General features: G+C 40.7%; 2 protein-coding genes across 6 annotated transcripts in view; one reads left to right on the top strand and one right to left on the bottom strand.

The window, feature by feature from the left end:
* PREPL (prolyl endopeptidase like) overlaps window positions 1-7,710 on the top strand; it is a 22,334-nt gene extending 14,624 nt beyond the window's left edge. For 4 of the 5 annotated variants that reach the window (XM_064648380.1, XM_064648382.1, XM_064648381.1 and 1 more), the window contains exons 11-15: window positions 962-1,178; window positions 1,369-1,518; window positions 2,367-2,493; window positions 3,380-3,462; window positions 4,260-7,710. In XM_064648380.1, coding sequence (XP_064504450.1) covers window positions 962-1,178; window positions 1,369-1,518; window positions 2,367-2,493; window positions 3,380-3,462; window positions 4,260-4,340 — 658 coding nt within the window. In that variant the 3' untranslated portion in view covers window positions 4,341-7,710. Of the gene's footprint in view, window positions 1-961; window positions 1,179-1,368; window positions 1,519-2,366; window positions 2,494-3,379; window positions 3,463-4,259 lie in introns of those variants that run through there. The other variant, XR_010429003.1, reaches the window with a different exon arrangement.
* Window positions 4,367-21,101, bottom strand: SLC3A1 (solute carrier family 3 member 1). Its single transcript, XM_064648384.1, has 10 exons — window positions 20,400-21,101; window positions 19,071-19,250; window positions 18,099-18,253; window positions 16,917-17,042; window positions 13,602-13,721; window positions 12,472-12,596; window positions 11,202-11,400; window positions 10,277-10,423; window positions 8,032-8,148; window positions 4,367-6,434 (listed from the first exon to the last, which is right to left on the bottom strand). Exons 1-10 carry the CDS (start codon window positions 20,794-20,796, stop codon window positions 5,994-5,996), a joined length of 2,007 nt encoding a protein of 668 aa, XP_064504454.1. The 5' UTR covers window positions 20,797-21,101; the 3' UTR covers window positions 4,367-5,993.

The following is a 21,101-nucleotide window of genomic DNA, read 5'->3' as shown; positions in this document are numbered from 1 at the left end:
AGTTTAGCTACAAATCTACCAGTTTTCTAAAACCAGCACTTACAATAGGCTTCACATTTTCACTGAGGTAAGTATGTAAGGAAGACAACAAAAGAGTCACTTTAGGGGAAGGAAATGAAGTGGGGGAAATGCGTAATTGTTTGAAACACCAGGCCCAAAACAAATTCAGCATACAAATATATCTGCTCTACTCAAGTGACAAGCACTGTGCTATTCTTCCTTCTGCCCCACTAAGTATCTTAAGATGCAAGTCAGTCTTAGGTGAAGATGGGTTTTTCATCCAAAGATGGCAGACTAATCAGTTAATTAATTTTAAACTTGAAACCAGAAAAGGAAGCTTCAGGTGGCTTAGAACCAAATAGTGGTTGTGTAGAAATAAATATAAATTCATTCTGTAATCCTATATTTCAAAAATTTAACATTTCAAGTAGTATTTGAAATTCAAAAACTAGGGGGAAAAAAAAAAACCAAACCCACCTTTCTAACAGTCTCAGAATTTAAGCTATGCAGAATTCAAGTCCTGAGAGTCTGGTGTGGAGCTGAGAAATACTGTTTTACTGTTCTGAATAAATGCTAGTGTTAGTGATGTAAGTATTGAAAACGTTTTAGATGTTCTAATAGTTTCTTGTGTAGAAAGATAATATTATTGTCTGATTTTTTTATTGCCTACAAAGGACTGTGTCCTAAAGTGGTGCTTTCTCTGTGAGTTCCAGGACACAAGCACAAAAAGGCATGGAGGCCCTTAGAGAGTTAGTATTTTCACCAATCATCATGCATGGATTTATTTTGTCTTCATGTTGTGTCTTTTAGCCATAACTGAGGGTAAAGATAAAAATAGAGAAAATAAGAGTTAATTAGGAAGGCAAACTATGGTTTTGCAACTCCGTGGCTGCTGCTGCTCTTTCATTATCTGTGTAATATTTTCCAGAGAGACTCAAACTCGAATTTCTTTAAATTTCAGGGGTGGAGGAGAACTAGGCCTTAGCTGGCACAAAGATGGATGTCAGCATAATAAACTCAAAGGTCTCCATGACCTTAAGGCTTGCATCATGCTGCTGCACGAACTGGGGTTTTCTCAGCCAAAACACACAGCACTGGCAGCTGCCAGTGCTGGAGGAGTTCTTGCAGGAGCCCTGTGCAACACTGATCCAGAACTGATCAGAGCCATGGTTTTACAGGTGAGGTGCTGCAGAACTTTTATGGATTATAACATTAAGCTGTATTTCCTGTTTCATTCTACCAGTTTCTGAATTAGAAACATTCCAATTCAAAATTCACTTTCTTCATTTGTTTGAGAACACATTGACTCAGGCATTCAAGGTCCTCTGTCCTATTTGCCAACTTTTTTTTCTTTTCATGACTTCTAAGGCTCCTTTTGTAGATGTTCTAAATACAATGATGAAAGCTCATCTCCCACTGACAATTGAGGAACAAGAAGAATGGGGAAATCCATTAGAAGATGAAAAATGTATGAAGTATATCAAAAGCTATTGTCCATACCAGAATATTAAGCCACAGGTAAAACTATGCTTTCTGTGTGGAATACTACAGTAATAAAGTGTAGTGATTTACAACTTCTTGCAGAAAACAAAAAGTGGATAACAAATTTAAAAAAAAACTCCAATATGAATTATTTCTGTAATAATCTTAGCAATATTTGGAGTCACAAGTGACTACTGAGATTAACCGAATGCCTTCTCCTAAATAATCAGTATATTTCAAAACTTTAGAACTCCCAGGAAGTAATAGATTACTCTATGGTATAACAAACCTCAACATGCAAAATGTCTTCCCCTTTTGTGGGGGCTTTCTGTTGTTCTACTGGGTTTTGCAGACTTTGTCACAGAAGGAGGGCAGTATTTTCAACTCATTTAATACCTTCTAAGAGGCAAACACCGAAATGGAAAAGGAGCTATAGTTTTGACATTGTCATCTCAGGGGAAATCTTCCTTTATTTGAAATAATGTGTTAGCTGTGTTACATAGCTTCATTAAGTAAAATCTTACTATTTAAAAAACCAACTTTTTCTCTGCAGAAAGATAGCGAAAATAAAGCTCAGCTATTGTTCTAAGGTGAACCATTCCATGACTACTACTCCGGGGTTTTTTTGCAATTATCAGATTTATACCAGTGGGAGGAGGATGTTTTTGATGACCTTTTGCAAGCAGATAATCCCCTACTACGAAGTAATTTTTCAGACCAAAATGTTTTTTTTGCAGTTAGTGATAAAAGTGAGGTTTTTTTAAGTAATTACGTAATACATGTTTTTAGATAAATCCTAACACGTTGTACAGTAAGAAAAAAATTTGTTACTCTGAGAAAAACCAATTGTCAAGTATTTAACTGGTTTTGGTTTTTAACCTCAGTGTTATCCTTCAGTTTTTATCACGGCATATGAAAATGATCAGCGGATACCACTAACAGGAGTCTTACGATATGTTCAGAAACTGAGGAAGGCTGCACTAGATCATGCCAGCAGAACAAGTAAGAAAGGTAAGAATAAGGATATTACAGGTAAGCGGAGTTGGTTAAACCAAATATTACTAGTCATGTAATTAAACACCATAGAGATTGACACCTCCTTAAATTAATTCATTTGTACAACACACTCCCATACTTTTAGCTCCACAACAGGCTCTGAGATGCAAAATAATAAAGACTGGCTCGCTCTGTCTTAGGCCTCAACATGTGGCAGCTCTTGGGCAGTGCAAGGTGAACCCATACCATCAGTCCAGCTACCGACAGGCCCACAGTGCAGTTCTCAGCAATGCTTGGATAAAATCTTACTTTTGCTGCTCTACAAAAAACGACTTTTCTCACTTTGATAAAGCTGCAGGTCTTAGTCCAAGGCAGAATGACAGCAAGGGCAAGGCACAGGTGCTTTTATACCTGAAACTTAACACTAGCTTTGGGACACTTTCCAGCGAAAGGTACATTCAAGCCTTACCATTTTCTAGTACTGTCCCATCTGGGGAGAGGTTTTTACCATCAGCATCAAAAGAGATCTTGAATAACCTTTTCTAATTTTCATTATGCCCTGTATCTGCAAGCAGCACAACTGTGATGGTTGAGAAATTACAGCAGATGCTGCGGTTGCTGTTGCGGTCTTTGCTCAGAAATCAAAAACCACATCTTTCCAAAAAGACTCAAAGAGAACAAACACACTAAATAGATAAATATTTCTCAAATATGCAATTAACAGAAATACAAATAATTCATTCAGAAAGCCCTGTATGATCTTTTTTTATTATTTTTTAAGGAATAATAGAAATTCTGTCAGGACTGAAGGCAGAATTATCTATACCTGAACAACTCACATCCCCACTTACCTTTCCCTTGTTCATTCAATGTAAAGTGATCACTAGCTTCATTGTTCCAGGAAATTGGATTCCTAATATCATCTTAGATGTCCAGGCAAATGGCAGCCACTGTGATTCATCTTGGGAGCACTCAGTGAGTGAGGTATGTTCCCTTTATTGTACATGTCCATGATGTGTTGGAGGGAGGTGTCCCCTCAACTGATACTTCAGTTTCAGTAGTTGTGCAGTCACTGAATGTATGTTTAAAGTATAAAAAAGAAAAACTGCAAGAGCAACTGCTGGTCTTATATATCTATAACACAGCAATTTATATACATAATTATATATATTTATCAATATATATACTTCTATAGATAGAAAAGAGACAGTGACAGGGCCAGATTATTGAAACAGCCTCAAAACAGTTTTCAATTCCCACTGTAATGTGTTGAGAGCATTGAATGAAAGGTTCCAAGTTGGGCAAAACATTATTCCAGCAGGAAAAGTCTTGCACTGTAGAGTATTAAGTGCTTAAAATTGTCATACTATTTACTTCCATCTTCTTCATGTGTAAGACATATGATGGGTTTGATCTTTACATTTTGAAATGCATGATCTGTACTATCAAAGCTATTACAATTAGCTTTCAGATTTTGCACTTTATACAAGTGTGCCTGTTAAAAGCAACACAGTATATTGTTATCAGTGTCTCAGACTATCACAGTTGGATACAAATTTTATTACTGTTATTTTGAACAAATCCTAGCAAATGTTAATTTGGTGATTGTGGCAGTAACTCCCAAAATGAATTCCTTCAGGAAGAGCTTCATTCTGTTTTAGGGCAAGATATTTCTTAGCATTAGTCTAGGAAAGGAAGAAGATTAGGATAGCTGCACAAGAGCCTGAAGGTTTATAGTGCAAAGAACTTTAGTTTGTAATAAAATATTTTCATTATTTTAGGTCGCAAGACACCTTGCTTTTCTGAATAAAGAACTTGAGGAAGTATGCCATCTCCAACATCATAGCAAATCCTGCAGATAGCTAATAAACACAATGACCACCTGAAGAACTTTGGGTTGGATTTTTATTTATATGGAAAGCAAACACCTTCTCCAGAGGATCTTTGCTCCTGGATCCCTGCTTTATGGGCATAAAGTGCACAAAGCTGGGTGTGGCATTGGCTTATAAACATACAGACCAAGAACTGAATGTCTCTGCTGCCTGGTAGTACAGAAGTAGCTGCCAGCATAAATCAGTTTGTTCAGTAAGTTCTGTTCACACAAGCCAGCAGTGCAGCGCTACACGAGCGGAGCTGAGTGCAGCAACGGGCACATAAAGCCTCACGTGAGTAGCACATGCACTTTGTACAGGGAGCCTCTCCATCCTAAGCCATCTCTTGTAAGACCACCTTTTACACAAGGCAGTAAAACTCCTAAGTAGTATTTGATGAAAAAGTCTCACTATTTCTAAAACTAATTCCCATATGTAGGTGATGATGACTGTTGCCCTTCCTATCTACACAGCAGTCATAGTGTACTGATCATATGGTGGGATCGATCAAACTGCAAAGAAATGGACTCTCAAGAACAGCAACTTTAGCAGAACTCTTTGATCTGAGCAGATTAAAAATCTTGCAGTTACCTTAACTACCATGGTAATCTTAAGAAGGAGGTGCCAAAGTCCCTCTTGGAAGACAAGATGAATGCCCCAGAGGATGATGCCAGAGTCTCTCCAGAGGATAAAACAAAAAGAATGCCCCCACTGAAGCAGCCCAATTCATAGCTTAGCTGCCCTCTAAGCAAGGCACAAACCAGCTGTGCATTGCTTGCTAAAATACATGCTTGGTGCACGCCTAGGGCCAGCAGTGGGTGGAAGATACACTGTGGCCATACTGTCCTCAAACCAAAACAAAGTTCCCCCGATGGACCCCTGTGCCCACAGCAGACTGCACCAAGTCAAATGCTGACTCTTCCTTTGGGCCACATCAGCCACTGTAGGTGCAGCAAATGCAAATCAAAGCACAAGTGTGACAATCAGCTTCAGCTGTGACAGTTGCTTCAGCTGCATACTCTGAACTGAAGTACACACCCCTCACCTCAGCCTTAGGGTAGGAAGAGAAGTAAGAGAATGCAAATGTATTCTAATTCAGCAGGGAGGGGAGGAATCAATTTGAAATGCAGCCCTGAGTGTAGAATTAGATGTATTAGCTATATTTTGTTCTTTTCCTTACTAACTTTGAGGATAATCAGAGCTGTTAGAGTTGAGACATGTATCAGTCCTGCTTGTGTTTACCTGTTTTAGCAAATACAGGGCCACTCCTTTAGAATAAGTTTCACAAATCTACACATTTGTTAACATTAATTATGAACTGCCACAGGCTTTGGAGCTCTTAATAACCAGCAACTGTAAGAGGTAGCACCCAAAAAGCAACTGTTGTCTTTCCTCCCAAAAATACACACACTTTAACAGGACAGTTTTTTATAGGTTTACTTTTCTTCTCCACAGATCCTAAAGGGGAGTTTATACCATACTTTTCATCACCAATTCACATACAAGGCATTAGGTGTCTGTTTTAGTTTTCAGGTTATTTTGTACAAAGTTTGAAAAGCCAAAGAAAACTGAATGTTTTTAGCATTTCCTTGAAACCAATATCTTCTAAATTAACACGAAAGCTTAGTTATTCTACTCCTGTACTCAACAGTTCATGTAGAGTAAATTTAAGGCCATGGAATAACAAGCTTTTTCTGCCACAAAACACTTCCCTTGAAAAGCTTCCATAGTATGGACAGGCTTTGCTGTTTTATATTCGAGGACCAGGCCTTCTCCCATTTCAGTTTTAATTAGTTTGGTGGAGACACCTTTACCAGCATTGCTAAAATTAGTACTTAGCCTTATAACAGCTTCAGAGGGAAGATTAGGAACTATAGCTGTCAGGTCTATTGTCGATTCCTGCCCGAAGTTGAGGACCATCATGAAGGTTCTGTCTAACCCATCCAGTTCCCTCACATACACAAACACGTTACTGTCATTCCAGATGTAGCACATCCAGCCCCGATTGATGGGGAGCTCGTTGTTGCGAAGTTGCGTCAGCTCTCTGTACAAATTCAGGGTTGAGTTGGACCAGGTCCTCTGGATCTGCAACAGTCAGTGTGAACAGGGTCAGTTCTTGGCACTGCATGTAGGGAATGCAGCTTCCCTCTCACGCCCACTCGGTCTGCTGAGAACGCGCCTATTGGATTTTGACAATTATCTCTCTTCAAATTTGTCCACAAATTTCACTGGAAAACTGCTTTTTCTCACACACTTACCAGGCATTTGTGAAATGGCAGAGACACAGGCTATTAGACACAATGACTCCCCAGCACTAATGCTATTGCTTTCTCCCACAGCCTCCTTTTAGCAGTGCTGATTCAGGAGAAAGCTGCAGCCATTCAAAGCTTGACTCTGAACCTTTTTCTTTGAGTCTAATCTACTGAAGTCACAGGGTTTATTTCATGTTTTATATTTTTGGTATCTTAGATTTTTTTTTTTCTGGTCTTCAATTCTGGTCAGCACTGTAGGTCAGCAAAATCTCTTTGCTTCAGTGCTCTACATGTGTTAGAGATAGTCTGTGTTAAGTTCTTGTTACACAGACAGTGCTTTCTGTGGCAATAGAAATGGGGGGAAAAAAAGACCCGTTTCCAATTTAATATTGTCCTAGTTACAGGGGCCGGGACCAGTTTATCACTATGTGAGTATAACCAAAACTGTGTATTCTACACCCTCTATGTTATTTCTGATGGACTGTTAATAAACGAATTGTTTGCAGCAGCTGCCCAGGGCACACCTGACACCTCAGGCTACAAGCTGGGTGTTAAAGAAACCCTGTGAGGCAGGGGAGTGATCTTTTGTTTTCACACCTATGACTCAGCTGTGATAACTCCCCTCCAGAAAGGCATTAACACCTTCACACCCAGCCTGAGGGGTCATCTCTGCTAATGGGCCACCTTGGACTGGTGGCCCATGGACATAGCTGCAACAACTAGACCATCAAAGATTCCAAAAATATCCCATGACTCACAGAGTTAAATCACCCATTGTGAAACTCCCCATCCTGGGGGACGTACTGGACGTTGCCACCTGAACTTGAGCATATATAAACTTCAGGTGTGGGGACTTCTGGTACCACTCAGATCAAGAGAAGGACCAGGACTTCAACAGGACTGCGATCATCATCTGGACCAACAGCTTTTCCTTTCCTTCTACTTTGCATCCAGAGGGGCTGTGTAGTGCTCAGTACAGGGGCTGACGAACATTGTTCTGTTTTTGTCCCAGGGTGCTGGGTTATACATCTGTCTTTAGGGGTTAAAACCACTTTTCTCTGTATCATTGTATTGTAATCTTCTTAGTAAATTGTAACTCTGACTTGTAATGTTTCGAGTTGGGTTCATTTCTCCCACTGGTTTACTTTTAAACCAGCACAAATATTAAAAGGATTAAAAGGATGTTAAAGAGCCAAATTGCCACATCAACATCACAACTGCAGTTGCTCTGCTTAAATGAATATAGATGAAGTAGGCTCCTTGCTGGTGCAAGGAATTCCTTTTCTAATAAAACTTGTGAGGATTCAGCGCTTTTTTTCCCCTTGAGTCTGTTCTTACTGCCAATGCCCACTACTAAAAGGAAGCCAGAGGACAATAGATACGTTAAAATATTTTTAAACCATTAATTTGTCACACATGCAGATACCTACTTCCACATTTACACTTTGGTAGTTGGAGTTAACAGGTAACCAGCTACTGTTGCCTTCAGTAAAACCAGCATTAACTTCTCCATCCCACTGCATGGGGGATTTCTCTGGAAAGGTCACCTAGAAAATAAAGTGCTGATTAGCATATTGAAAAGGTATTCTTTGAATAGCATGTTCTCACATCTCCCAAATTCTCACCATTTCAGTATTGCTTTCTTCGGTTTAAGTTAAAATTTAATAAAGGAGAATGTAATCCTGCCCCAACTCTAAGGAGAAAATAAGAACCAAGACAGTTCCTGAAACGGAGGGGAGTGGATGGTCTCAGATGCAGCATCACTGGTAAAATGTGGAATTCCCAAACAACTCTACTAGAGTTGTCATCCTTTGCAACAGATGGTTGGATAAAAGTTTACTAATGACAGCCAGGATATTCTGATAAATATCTAGATATGCATCGAGTGAATATATGAGGTAATGAGTCCTAAGAAGGGATGCTGTTAAAATAACAGTAAACAACTAATAAATGCTGTTCAGTGTCTTGTTCTTTTGTAACCATCACACCTTTCTCCTTAGAACTCTCCAAGATTACATTCGCAAGGGGTACAGTTTGGACAGGATTGTTTGTGTTAGAAAGATAAAATTATTATTTCCAAATGCAAAACTACTGAAAACCAGCTTTTAGCTGATTAAAAACTGTCGATGTAAAAAGTCTGAAGTTCTCATTTTGAAGAATTCAGAAAAATTCTGAAAAAGCTTCCTCATTGTTATTGAAGAGCTGCCAAAAGATCTGACACTTAAATTTAATGATATAAGAGGGCATAAAATATTTTGCACATACTTTGAGTGTTTGTTTTCCATGAAAACTGTTTTTCATATAAAGGGCACTTTTCAATACAATCTGTCAGAACAGCAGCCTAACAAAAGAAATTGTCACTTTGCTTTGTGACATTACAAATAATGGGTTTCTCCTTTTTAGCATATTCTGAAAAGCAGGAGGAAAAAAAATCCTAAGTTTTCAACACTAGTAATGCTGCCTCTCATTTTTACCTCTTTCAGTGTCTCCTGAAGTGTTTTAAATGCTGGGCCTAAACACTATATCCTGAGCAAATACTCTCCATCTTTCAAAGACACCCAGTAATCAGGGAACCTTCCTTTCCAAATGGAGTGAAGGGTGGGTTTGCATTGTTCCAAAGCCGTGAGCCACAGGGTAGCCACTAAAAGAGAGTGGACCCTGAGGAGCCAAAGGTGAGCCACTTTTCTGAAGAGAATCACTCTGTCAGCAGTAAGCAGCAGGGGCAAGAAAATGCAGGAGATCCTTTGACCTAGGTGTTTCTCAGAGGAAATGAGATTTCCTTTTAAATCAGAGAATCATTTCCTCACATCTGAATCAGACAAACCTGGAGGTGATCCTGTGCTTCAAATACCTCTTTCCCTTTGATACAAAGCTAGCCAACACCATTTGTAACATGTCAGAGGCTGTCTCATTCCCTAACAGAGGCTTTCCACAGTGAAACCAGCATCTGCCACAGGACCACATTCTCATAGTGCTCAAAAATGCTCACGAGAGGCAGAGGTTTGAGCTGTTCCTTTTAGGAACAGACTAAGCATGACAACCAAAAGTCACTTCTGCTTGCCACCAGGCACCCTCCCCTTTGTGCAGATGCCTTCTGGGCATGGGCACACTGGAGATGGGTGTGGCTTAGGTGCCTTTCTGTAGTCAGAGTAAAAAGGTCTGCAGGAGATGGTGACTGTAGCTACAATCTCTCATGAACTCTGATTTTCTTTAAACAGCAGCCAGGAAACAATGGCCTTTGAACTAATGATTAGGGTACTTCCATGGGAGGAAGGAGATAGTGACTCAGCACCCCTTGCCTCATACGACTGTAACACCCCTCTCCTAACCATTAGCCCAGGCCCAGTGTTGGCACTTGCTGCCCTTCCTGCTGAAGGGAAGCAAAGCAACACCACTGCAAACCACGCAAGACTGATCTGGAGAAGGACAGAAATCAGGAAACATAATTAAAATCTAGCAGTTCAGACCCACATCCAGACCTTGGTTCTGATCTCTGACCTGGCCATTTGTGCATGTGGTCTAATGGTTTTCCCATGAGGAACATGGAAAACTATCTAAGCAGTGAGAAAGCCTGGGTTTGGTTAACAAAACAAAAGTTCCTGGGTTTTTGAAATCAAGTTCTGTTATTTGGAACTAAACAACAACAGGATCGGAGTTCACATGCTCTTCACTTACATTTTCTGATACAATGTTCTCCATGCCTATTTCTTCACCATAGTAAGTTACAGGAGTTCCAGGCAGGGTTAAAAGCAGCATATTCATAACATTGACATACTCCTTCCCAATGCGAGATGAAATCCGAGCAGCATTAGGGCTTCCAACCTGAAGAAAACGTCACTCTGTTAAACATACATTATAAAATTTCATGCATATGTGAAACTGATTAACTAATTTCACATGGCAGTAGATTATTTTTTTCTTCTATTTCTTTCCCCTCCAGGGCTGTGAAGTGCTTTATCCTTATCTTGGTGCCATTACAAACTTCTGTCCCAAATAATGTAGTACACAGAAGTCCTGCTAGCACCACAAGGCAGAAGTGATGGAAAGATAACAAGTAACAACTCTCCACAATTACAGTCCCTCGGATTTCTGCCATTTTCTCTGCTGTGTGAAAACTGCTCTGCTGGTTTTGAAAAGATCCCTTACACATTCAAAACATGCTTCCTAACAAAGACGAGCAGGTTTTAAGTTAACTGCCCTCAGCTGCCTGCTCTGTTCTGCCCCGGCCCTGGGAGGGTTCCAGAATCCACTGCAGTGAGTCAGTTTATGGTCAAAGATAATTACACTGATTCCATTCTCACTAGTCTTTTAACCCAGTGCCGCATCCTACACTGGAGACACTGAGGGAGAGGCATGATCATTAAATTCCCTTCTGTCACTGTTGCATGGGGAGTGTAGCTGTTATTGATGGGCGGGAGAGCCGGCTGGTGCCAACAACTGCAACTGCAGCAGCTCAGAGCTTTCACGTGGACAGCAACTACAGCCCAGTCACGAGCTCAGGCTGCTGCTGATCCCACTGAAATCAATGTGTCTGTGGGGTGGGGCTTCTATCACCATAACAGGAACGAGCCCTTCCTGTAAGAGTTGGTCTAGAACTTACAGCCCAGTTTGGCCATTTTCCCACAGGCATGTTTTTCATCCACGAGTCAACAGCTTCAAAAATACTGTTGCCTGATAGATTTTTCATGTTCATTAGGTTGAAATTGAAGGGAAAATCTGCTTCTTGGATGAAAGTTGTTCCATAATACATCATTGTTGCTTCAATGTCTTCCTTTTCATCATCACCAGAACCCATAAATCTAAAAAGAAGTACACAAATAACTTTTTTGGCTCATTCTTTGTTGCACAAAACAGAAGGAAGCTAGGAATGGTTGAATATAGAACATTAAGCATTACATTCACTTCCCTCCTCCCCATCAAAAAGGATTAATACAGAGAAACAATGTTTTGTAAAGCAGACAAGAAGTCAAGGAGAAATATTTCTTGGAAATTGCAGATGAAAAATCTACAACAGTCGACACAAGGCTAAAGTATCTGCCTGAAGTCTTATCTTTCTGAATTCACATCCACATAGCCCATTCCAGCAATTTCCAGCTTTCCTTCATAAAACAGGACCTGGGGAGCCCCCAAGTTGACCATGAACTATCAATGTGCCCTCGAAGGTGGCTTATGGTTTCCTGGGCTGCATTAGAAGGAGTGTTGCCAGAAGGTCGAGGGAGGTGATTCTCCCCCTCTGCTTTGCACTGGTGAGGCCACACTTGGAGCATGGTGTCCAGTTCTGGGCTCCCCAGTACAGACAGACATGGATGTACTGGAGAGAGTCCAGCAAGAAGCCACTGAGCCCATTAGGGACTGAAAGATCTCTCCTATGAGGAAAGACTCCTTGTAGTAAAAAGTAGAGTTTCCATTCTTGGAGATGGTCAAAAGTCATCTGGACAAATTCCTGGGCAACCAGCTCTAGGTGCTCTAATAAGCAGAAGCTTTGGACCAGAGCACCTCCAGAGCTCCTTACCAAACTCAACCATTCTGTGACTTTAACAATCTCTGACTGTGTGTCTGACTTGAACTGCACTATTAAAACTATACAATAGAGCAGGCACGGGGTTGATGAATTACAGAGTCTCTGTGATCAGAGTGATTGCCCATTCTGCTTAGTCTTGTACAGTCCATAGACTGAGCAGAGCTAACAGGGCCAATTCCTTTCCTTTCCTCACACACTGGGGAAGAGATAATATAGCCTATGCCCCACTATTTGCATTTGAGGATTTGCGCATTTTTGTGGTGTATTATATTAAAAAACCCAAACATTTTATTGCTATCAGGAGGTGATGAATATTGGAGAAAAATTCACCAGGTGTAATAGTGATTACCTGTATCGACCAGGTTCTCTGCTGAACTCATTCATGGTCTGACGGAAGCTACGGATGATATCATGCATACCAACTTGTGTGGTTGTGTAGTCATGGTAGAGCTGGGAATAGGCTGTGATAGTCTCCTTAGAGAAGGATAGAGTATTTCCCATTAGTTCATCAGTATTTTAGATTTCAGAACTCTCCAAGTTCTTCCCATCCCTTCCTGAGAGAGTGCACCAGTCCACATAAATTTTAACTGGAATGAGTTTAGCATACTAACTCTGACAGCGCAGAGCTGAGCTGCACTTGAGAAACTCTAAAGATACAACAGCAGAAGGCTGGTTATTTTGGATCCCATCATCCACGAGGGGAGCACTAGCCAACTGAGCCCATCTGCAGCAGCGAGCACAGCAGGTGCTGTGGCCACACACCAGGCTGGAAAGATGGACAGTGCCTTGATAAGGTACCACAACAACAACACTTCTGAAGGTGACCAGTTTTATGTGATCCTCACCTCCACAGGGGAACAGCATGTTAATGCTGAAAGTATCTAGGAATGTCACCAAGTTCACTACCACAGCAAAAGCAAATAGCATAACTAATAGTGTTCATGCTTTTGAGTGCATCTGGCCACTTCTCACTGTGACACACTGCCAATATGAGGGTTTTTCTTTTAGTTTTTCTCCAATTCTTATTTGCAATGTAGAAGAAATATATGCTAGTAACTGCTACAGAATCCCAAGCAGGCAAGATCTCTGACCTTACCTCCTGTAGCAGGCTCCCCAAAGACAACCAATCAACTACTAAAAATCACAAGATTTGTCTTTTTAGAATGTGAATTGAAAAGCAAATTATTTTAAAGAGAAAATTCAAAGCAACAGCGTCAGAACAGAAAAACAAAGTGTATATGGACAATTCTTCCACCCACAGAGCTCCTGCTTGCAGGTATCTCACTGACCTACAGCCCCAGCCCACCAGGCTTCTTTCTTGTGAGTGCTCCTTCTGCAGAGTGCCCACCCGCTTTCCAAGGGACATGGCTGACCCAGTTTTCCTACAGCCACAATTAAGACCCAAAAGAGTAAAAACATACACTCTTTTGTCTCCGTAGGAAACACAGGAAAAAAGCAAAGACAGAACATATACATTACTCCATTTTGAGACTTGTTCACTTGAGGTTCATCTCGGAGATGCGTTGCTTCTAAGAGAAATTTAACAGTGCTGAAACTAAATCCATCAATTCCTTTGTTGAGCCAAAATTTTATAATATCCTAGACAAAGGTAAAAATTGAGAAGTTCAAGTGAGCCCACCCCATTTGAAACAGTATAGTCTTAAAAAGAAAGCTAAACCTTCTAGGCAATATTAATATGTAACAATTTATACTTAAATTGGTACTTCAAATTTTTCAAGAAGCCAAAATGAATTTTGTTGATCTAAGGTCAAATACGATCTAAATAAAGTAGGTCTTATTATTTCATCCAGTATAAAAAAGAAAACAACTAGTCTGTAACTTCTCCCATAATTCAGGAGACCTAAACCAGGGCGTGACTCGCTAAAAGATGCTTCTAATCTCATCCATCAAAACAATTGGGCTCATGCTAAGCGCTGTTGTTGGTGAATACTCCTTCATGGCTGCACACAATTAGAACGCATTGATTCAAATATGCAAGAATATGTTGTTCTGCACAGACCTCGTGCCACCAATTTTCTTTTACACAATAGAGCTCTTAAAACATTTGTTCTCTCTTATTTGACTGATGAGGATTTTTTTTTCTATTTTATTTTCAGGGTTATTTATTTGCAGGAACACAAAAAATTATTATCCAACAATTACAAATGCTATTGATTTATAATTTCACTATCAAATCGAGAGGTTAGTCACTGTTAGTAAAATTATATCCTCCTTCAATAGCCATTATACTACTACAGTTTCAATTGCTCTAGTTTTAACAAAAGAAGTCTAAAGTTCAGTCCCTCGAGTGGTTTCTGCAAATGTTCTTTTACATGCAATACTTGTCTTCATCTGAGGAAAAAAATCTTTTTTTATATATATTTTTTAAAGACAGCTATTGAATTGCCTTTTTTAAAATGTATGAAGTACGCTTGCCTGAATAGGCTGGACTGGAACTAGTCCACACTCAGGCTTTACAGATTTTTGTTTGGCAAATAAAGATTCTGCCTCACTGAGCTGCACTTTCTCGAGGCACCATTCTGAAAGCAGCAGCTCCAATATGGTGGCTGTCCAACACTGAATCTACCCAAAAACATCCACACTTATGCCTGTGCTCAGCACAAAAGCAGCACCAGGTATCAGCACTGCAAACATCAAGCACTGACATGGTTCTCACCGTGATCAATCTACATCTTTTACATAAGAAAGCTACAACGTGCTGGCTGCTAAGTTTCCCTGTTCTTGCATGCCCTTGCATGGCTAAACCAAAGACTTAAGCTTCTCTGCAAAAGTCCATTTGCTTCCTGCTCAGTCCTCCTAACCTTCTGGAACAGGATTTTGAACTAAAATACAAGACAAAGATTCTTCTTCAATGTGACATTCATAAGCATTTACCAAAGACTGGTGTTACCAGGCCAAACTAACTAGTTTTCATGTCATCTTTTTGCTACTGGAGCCTCAGTAATGTGTCGGGTACCATGAAAAAAAATAGTAAGCCAAGACAATTAAAAAGCGTGATGCCATGGAAAAAAGGTGCAAATGGCAAGACATGGCATTGAGGGAAGTATCAAGGCACAGAGAGGTTACTAGCAGTGTTCCTCAAAGACCCAGTCTCAAAAGCAGTCTTGTTTCATTATTTAGTTAAAAAGTATAACCAGTAGTGATTTGTTTCTTCAAGTGCATGCAGTACTCACGTGGTGAGGGGAGAGGCTTCACAGAGCTTGTGAGACCATCCCAGTAGGGCTGGGCAGCTGTGGAGACTACTGCCCAAGAAATGCACCAAAATTCAACAGTTCAAAGTAGCAAACATTCAAGGATTAAATCGAAACACTTGAAGTAGCTGTACTACCTGATGAGCTACAACTTTAAGGAAGGGGGAAAAAGAAGCAGCAATTGTCAGACTCCCCATGTTCAGGCCCATTTCCCCATATTTTAATCAATTCTACGTTGTCTTCTGGGAGATGATGCAGACAGACATGAGATTCCATCTGAGCACCACTTCCTTCCCATAGTAAAAGCACTCTCACTGTGAAAACACACATCACTCTTTTTCCTCTGTAAAGTCATCAGACATGTTGACGGATGGAAACTCTCTCCCTTATCCACAAGCCCAGGCACTCCTTGTAATTCAAATCAGCATTGCCTCAGCTTTCTTGAAAATACAAACATTTCTCTGCTAGAACAAGGTGCCATTCCCACATTTGACTGGCTAATTAACAGTCCTTGTATCAAGAGAGATAAAAACTTCTCTCCACTTGAGCACATCAGCTCTGCACAGGCTTCAGTGCAGAAGCAGTTTTTCCTTCCATATCAATCCTTCCATTAATTGTTGCCCTGGATACAACACGAAGTGCCTTCGTCCTCAGCTTTTGATGTAGAGGGGCACACAGTTAACAACCTCCAGACAGCAGTCATATTGCAGTATTTGAGTACTAGCACCAACTTCAAAGCAAGTTAAGAGAAATCTTGGGGCCTAGAGCGAGAAGCACCTACTCCAATGTACAGGATTCTGCCCAGACATCTCTTCAGGTCAATTTGTTAAACTCTGGCCATCTGCATTTGAGAAAAACCTCAGGATGGAAGTGATGCAAGGACTAAGCAGCGGCTAAACAAATAGAGGGAGAGTCCCTCTCCAGGGAAGACTGGAAAATCCCTCCCCATTTAATCTACCTTGACGAGACCTGAAAACCAAATAAGCATAAACAAGCGTGGGAAAAACCCCTTTCAGCTGAAGGACAGGTATGATTCACAAGGAGCTAAGTATGAACAGTTTGCACATAAGTTTAGTCTGAAAAGTAGAGGGGTCCTGAAGCATCAAAGCAATTTGAAGATAGACTTTAGTGGGAAGGGACAGGGAAAGGGAACTCCTTTTGAAGTACAATAGCCTGTTCCAAAGACATCAAGATCTTGCCAGGCTCTTGTGAGGGCAAGGGAGTTAAGTCAGCAAAAAAACGCAGTAGCTGTCCCGTCTTAAAATCCAGAGGACTGCAACACCACCTGTACTACCACTCAAGGATGATTTTATTTAGATTTTTTTGCCGGTTCCTTGTTTGCTTTTAAATTAAAAAGACTGGAGTAAAGTAGATACTGGAAGCATTACAGTACAAAGCTTAAATTTTGCTTATAAACTTAATGTTTTTCTAGACAATTTTTTGTTTCAATTGTTTACATATGCTACAATCCTTGAATTACTTCCAACTAGGCTGCAAATTGTGCATCACAAATAATCAGAGAAATCAAGTGTACAAACAGTTGCTTTGCTGTTGGGTCAGCAGCAGTGGGTTATATACTTACATGGATTTCTTGTTGGACATCAAGGCTGCGAAAATTCAAGTCTGGCTGTTCTTTCCCAAACTGATGAAAATAACATTGCTTTCTCACATCATCAAACTGCCAGCTGGAATTCCCAAAGACACTCACCTGTTCATGTAAGAGAGGGAGAGAATAAGAACTCCTCATTTACTTCTATGCATACTTTAAAATGTGCAGCATTACAAGCATATAATATAAAGCAGAAAATGCCTAATCAATGGACTACCTTGTGAGTAGCTTTTGGTATTTAGGTTTTTACTTTCTTTTTCCTATTAGCTGCTCTCCCTTTAGTTGTGCTTTGCCACATGTGTTTCTTGTTCAATGTTATGGGGATTTTTTATTATTAAGTAGACTTTCATTGGGAATTATTTGGAATAGAGGGGGAAAACATGTCTGGGAGCATTTATTTTGGAATTGCTTTCCCTAAAACTTAGTAAAAAAAGCTTTAGTTAACTTAGAGCTTTCTGCAATCTGGTATTATCCCTTTGAAGTGCCAACAACAGTCAGCATGTTAAAAATGTTAACTTTATCATCATCTGTGTAATAGAAGATCCCAAAAGCTAAGATAGCTCTTAAGACTCTAAGTTTAGAGAGAAATTATATTAACTGGTACAAAGTATTAATTCTACCTTGAGTTTTTAGAATATACAAGTTCTTACACGTGATACAAGTTCTTACACATGCACCCATCAGTTCAAATTTCAAATAAATCTGTTTGAAATAGACAACACACTTTCTGGCCTGATCACCTTCCAGAAAAAAAAAAACAAGAAGCCAAGAATACATTGTTTTGTTTCCTTCCTCACCAACTACGATTTCAGAGGAGCTGACATGAAGTCTCTAGAGCAGAGTACCCAGACACAGAAGGGGGCACGTGTGAACAGCTTGTGCACAATTACTCTTTTCTGTGTTTGTTTAATGAATGAAGATTAACACTGAGGTAAAGAAACACAAGTAATTTTAAAAATTCTGTTTAAATTAGGAACTTCCCCCCCATCTGGTTTACATGTTAGTCTGCACTAGCCCGTGTAGAAACATCAGTTTGTAGCTCTCGGCTGTCACTTATAACCCAGCATACATTGGGACAAGCATGCTACAGCTGCTTTTGCTCTGTGGCAGCCTCCATCCAGCCTGGGATTTGCATATGTCCCATCCCGTGTTTACCCAGTTGTTTGGAGGAATGACTGAACCAGCAGCCTCCATGCAGTCCTGCCAGATGTAGTAATCTGTGTACTTCCCAGTCCGGTTGCGACTCAGCTGAAACCATCGGTGCTTGTCACTTGTGTGGTTTGGTATTAAATCCATTATCACCTTCAGCCCTTAAAAATCAAAACAGTTAGACTCATTAAAGTTTGCTAGTAGCTGGAAGACATCTTGCTGGTACTGTTCCCCCCAGCATGTTGCCTGGGAGGGAAGGAAGGGTGAAGGAAAAAATCAGAACAGATTTCTGCTGTTACGAACCACTTCCACTAACTCTGACTTCAACATCTGTCTCACACCTCCCAGGTGGGAAAGGCACTTCACCAGTCTAGCCAGGGAACACATATTCTTCATCACCCTCCCTAAAGGCCAGACATTTTACCGAAATCTCAAATGTTTTTGGACTGGCAAACCATTTTCCCTTCAGCTCAACAGCTGTAAGAAGAAACACCTGAGCAAACATTTTGTCTAAGGCACAAACGCAGCAAACCAAGGATGCAATTACAGGAAGGAAGTGCATGTTCCTGCAGGTTCAGTCAGAAACAACTGCACCTCAGCCTTGATCCCCAGACTGGATGCCCATAACATATGCACAAGGGAACACGGATGGTGTGCCAGCCCACCACCCACCCACACCCTCGGAGGGGACCACGCCTTGCAGAGGACACGCAGCCACCCAGTGCTGCTGCTGCAGCTCCCTGTGCCTTCAGTCCTGCTCCCAGCACTCCCCTGGCACCAAAGGGCAGGACACTGCAATCCCAGAGCTCATGTTGCTGTGGAGTTCACTTGTACCCTTTGCTGGCACCTCCATCTGCTTCTGCTCAATGCCACCAAGGGGGGAATTGCCAGGTGCACAAACTGAAATCTCAGGTTATAACCTTGCACTGTAAGGTACATCTTTTTAATAGAGTTACTTTGCTCAGAGGTGCAGCTTACCTCTGTCATGTATGGCTGCAATCAGATTGTCAAAATCACTCATTGATCCAAAAATGGGATCAACATCATAGAAGTCTTCAGCTCCATATCCAAGGTCTTTTAAAGGGGACTTAAAGAAAGAGGTGATCCAGATGGTTTTTATATTCAAATATGTAATATGGTCCAGTTTTTCTTGGATGCCTATTTAAAAAGAAAAAGGCATAATCTGTTTAGAAAAGACAAAAGATTTTTGTTTAAGTTTGGCATGGGCTCTCAAAGATGGTACACAGGTCTCCTCAATACATAACTATCCCTTGTTTTTACGGATCTCAGGTAGAAGGACATTCTTGACCTTTCTTCAGGGATAGCATGAGATCACAGAATAGAAATCATTCAAAGCCAATTTTACATGGAAAATAAAGCAGGAATCAAAAAGGTTAGATCAAAACAAATTTACATTCTATATTATAAAATATTTACTATTTCATTTAATAAATTTAACACCCGCTTCTGAAAACAAGCTCCTATATTTTGTTAAAAAGCAGTAACAGCATTGCTTTCCCATTTCAAAGAACATCAGTTAATCCTCAGACCACCCAAAGGGAAGCACAATGTTAATGTAAAGATCCCAGTTTTTTCCTAACTTAGGAAAAGTCTCTTATGGGGTTTTTCTGTTGTGTTTTGTAAGGACACCTCACTGCAACCTCCCCTAGTATTTTTAAACCCAAATCTTTTCATCTTCCTAACATGTACTACTGGTGTGCAGCCACAGAAACAGTTTTTGCTCTTCACTTGCCAGTAGAGCATAGTATGGCTAGTGCTTCTGGTTTAGAAATGTATTGTCCATTTTGGTGTTAAGCCTCTTTCTACAAGGCAGTCTCAGCTAAGCTACCAGTAAGTGGCATTGTCCATGCATTCTTAAGAGCTAAGAAACAGCTAGACCACGAGCAAAACAAGAAGTAACACATCTTTCTCTCCTCTTTGTCAGTTTTAGCTTTTTCTGTAGGAAAAGCAGCCAAACAACAAAGTGCTCAGCACCACCCATCCTCCTGACTGACCTCAGTTTTGTGGAGGTATTTTACTCTGATGGCAGCTGTGTTGCTGCTTGCTCTCAGCCCCATCTCTCCATTATAACATCCATTCTAACTCCAGGCTTAGGGTTAACAACTTGAGCAAGCAACTCCTGGATTTATTCATGACAATGTGAGTTACCATTAATGTTGTCAGACTACTTTTCTTTCCCCTCTCCATTAGGGTGGCTATGTCTGTTGGACTGTATTTTTCTATTGGTTATGCTCTTCATACACACACACACAGCTTTGTACATACCAAGAATGAAAACTGACCCACCTTTCAGATCCCCATTCCCATCCATGTTGCTGTCCTTGAAGGAACGAGGATAGATCTGATAAATAGGACCAGCTTGCCACCAGTCAAGGCACTTTGGAGAGAGAGCAATAATTGCAATCGTAGCACACACAAGTGCAGCAGCACCAGCAATGATGAGCCAGAAGAGAATCTCCCTGGTGATTCTGTACCGGGCTTGGCTGGAGAACTTCAGCAAGACCTCCTTTGGCATCCCAGCATAAGGCTTCAGCACTGTCTCTTCCTCAGCCACCGGGTTCACATCAACAGCGCATGGTTTTGGCATTTCTTCTTGGTTACTGGCATCTGTTTCCTTGTCATCAAAAGCCTCATTTTGAACAAATCCATTGTTCTCCACACCTCCCTTCTCACTCAGCTCCATAGGTAAGCTCTTAGCTTCCTCCTCAACTATTTTATTTCACGGGTCGTGTCCTAGAGACTTGGCCAGAGCAAGAAACCGTTGTCTAGCACACCTTTGTTTAGTGAAATGAGAAGCAGTGCAATTAGCATCTGGTTGATAATCAATCCTGACCAACTGGTCAAAGTTCAAAAAGGGACAAAAAGGGCAAAGTGCTCCCAATTTTTCACAGAATCAGCACCTTCAGCAAGATAACAGAATGCTATTGTTCACACCAGCTGAGCACAGTTATGTTTACTGTTGCTCTCTCCAGTGCAGCAAACTTCTTT

Source organism: Pseudopipra pipra, chromosome 3 (assembly GCF_036250125.1).
Source record: "Pseudopipra pipra isolate bDixPip1 chromosome 3, bDixPip1.hap1, whole genome shotgun sequence".
Taxonomy (NCBI): Eukaryota; Metazoa; Chordata; class Aves; order Passeriformes; family Pipridae; genus Pseudopipra; species Pseudopipra pipra.
The sequence above is the reverse complement of the archived record's forward strand: the minus strand, read 5'-3'. Positions and strand labels throughout refer to the sequence as shown.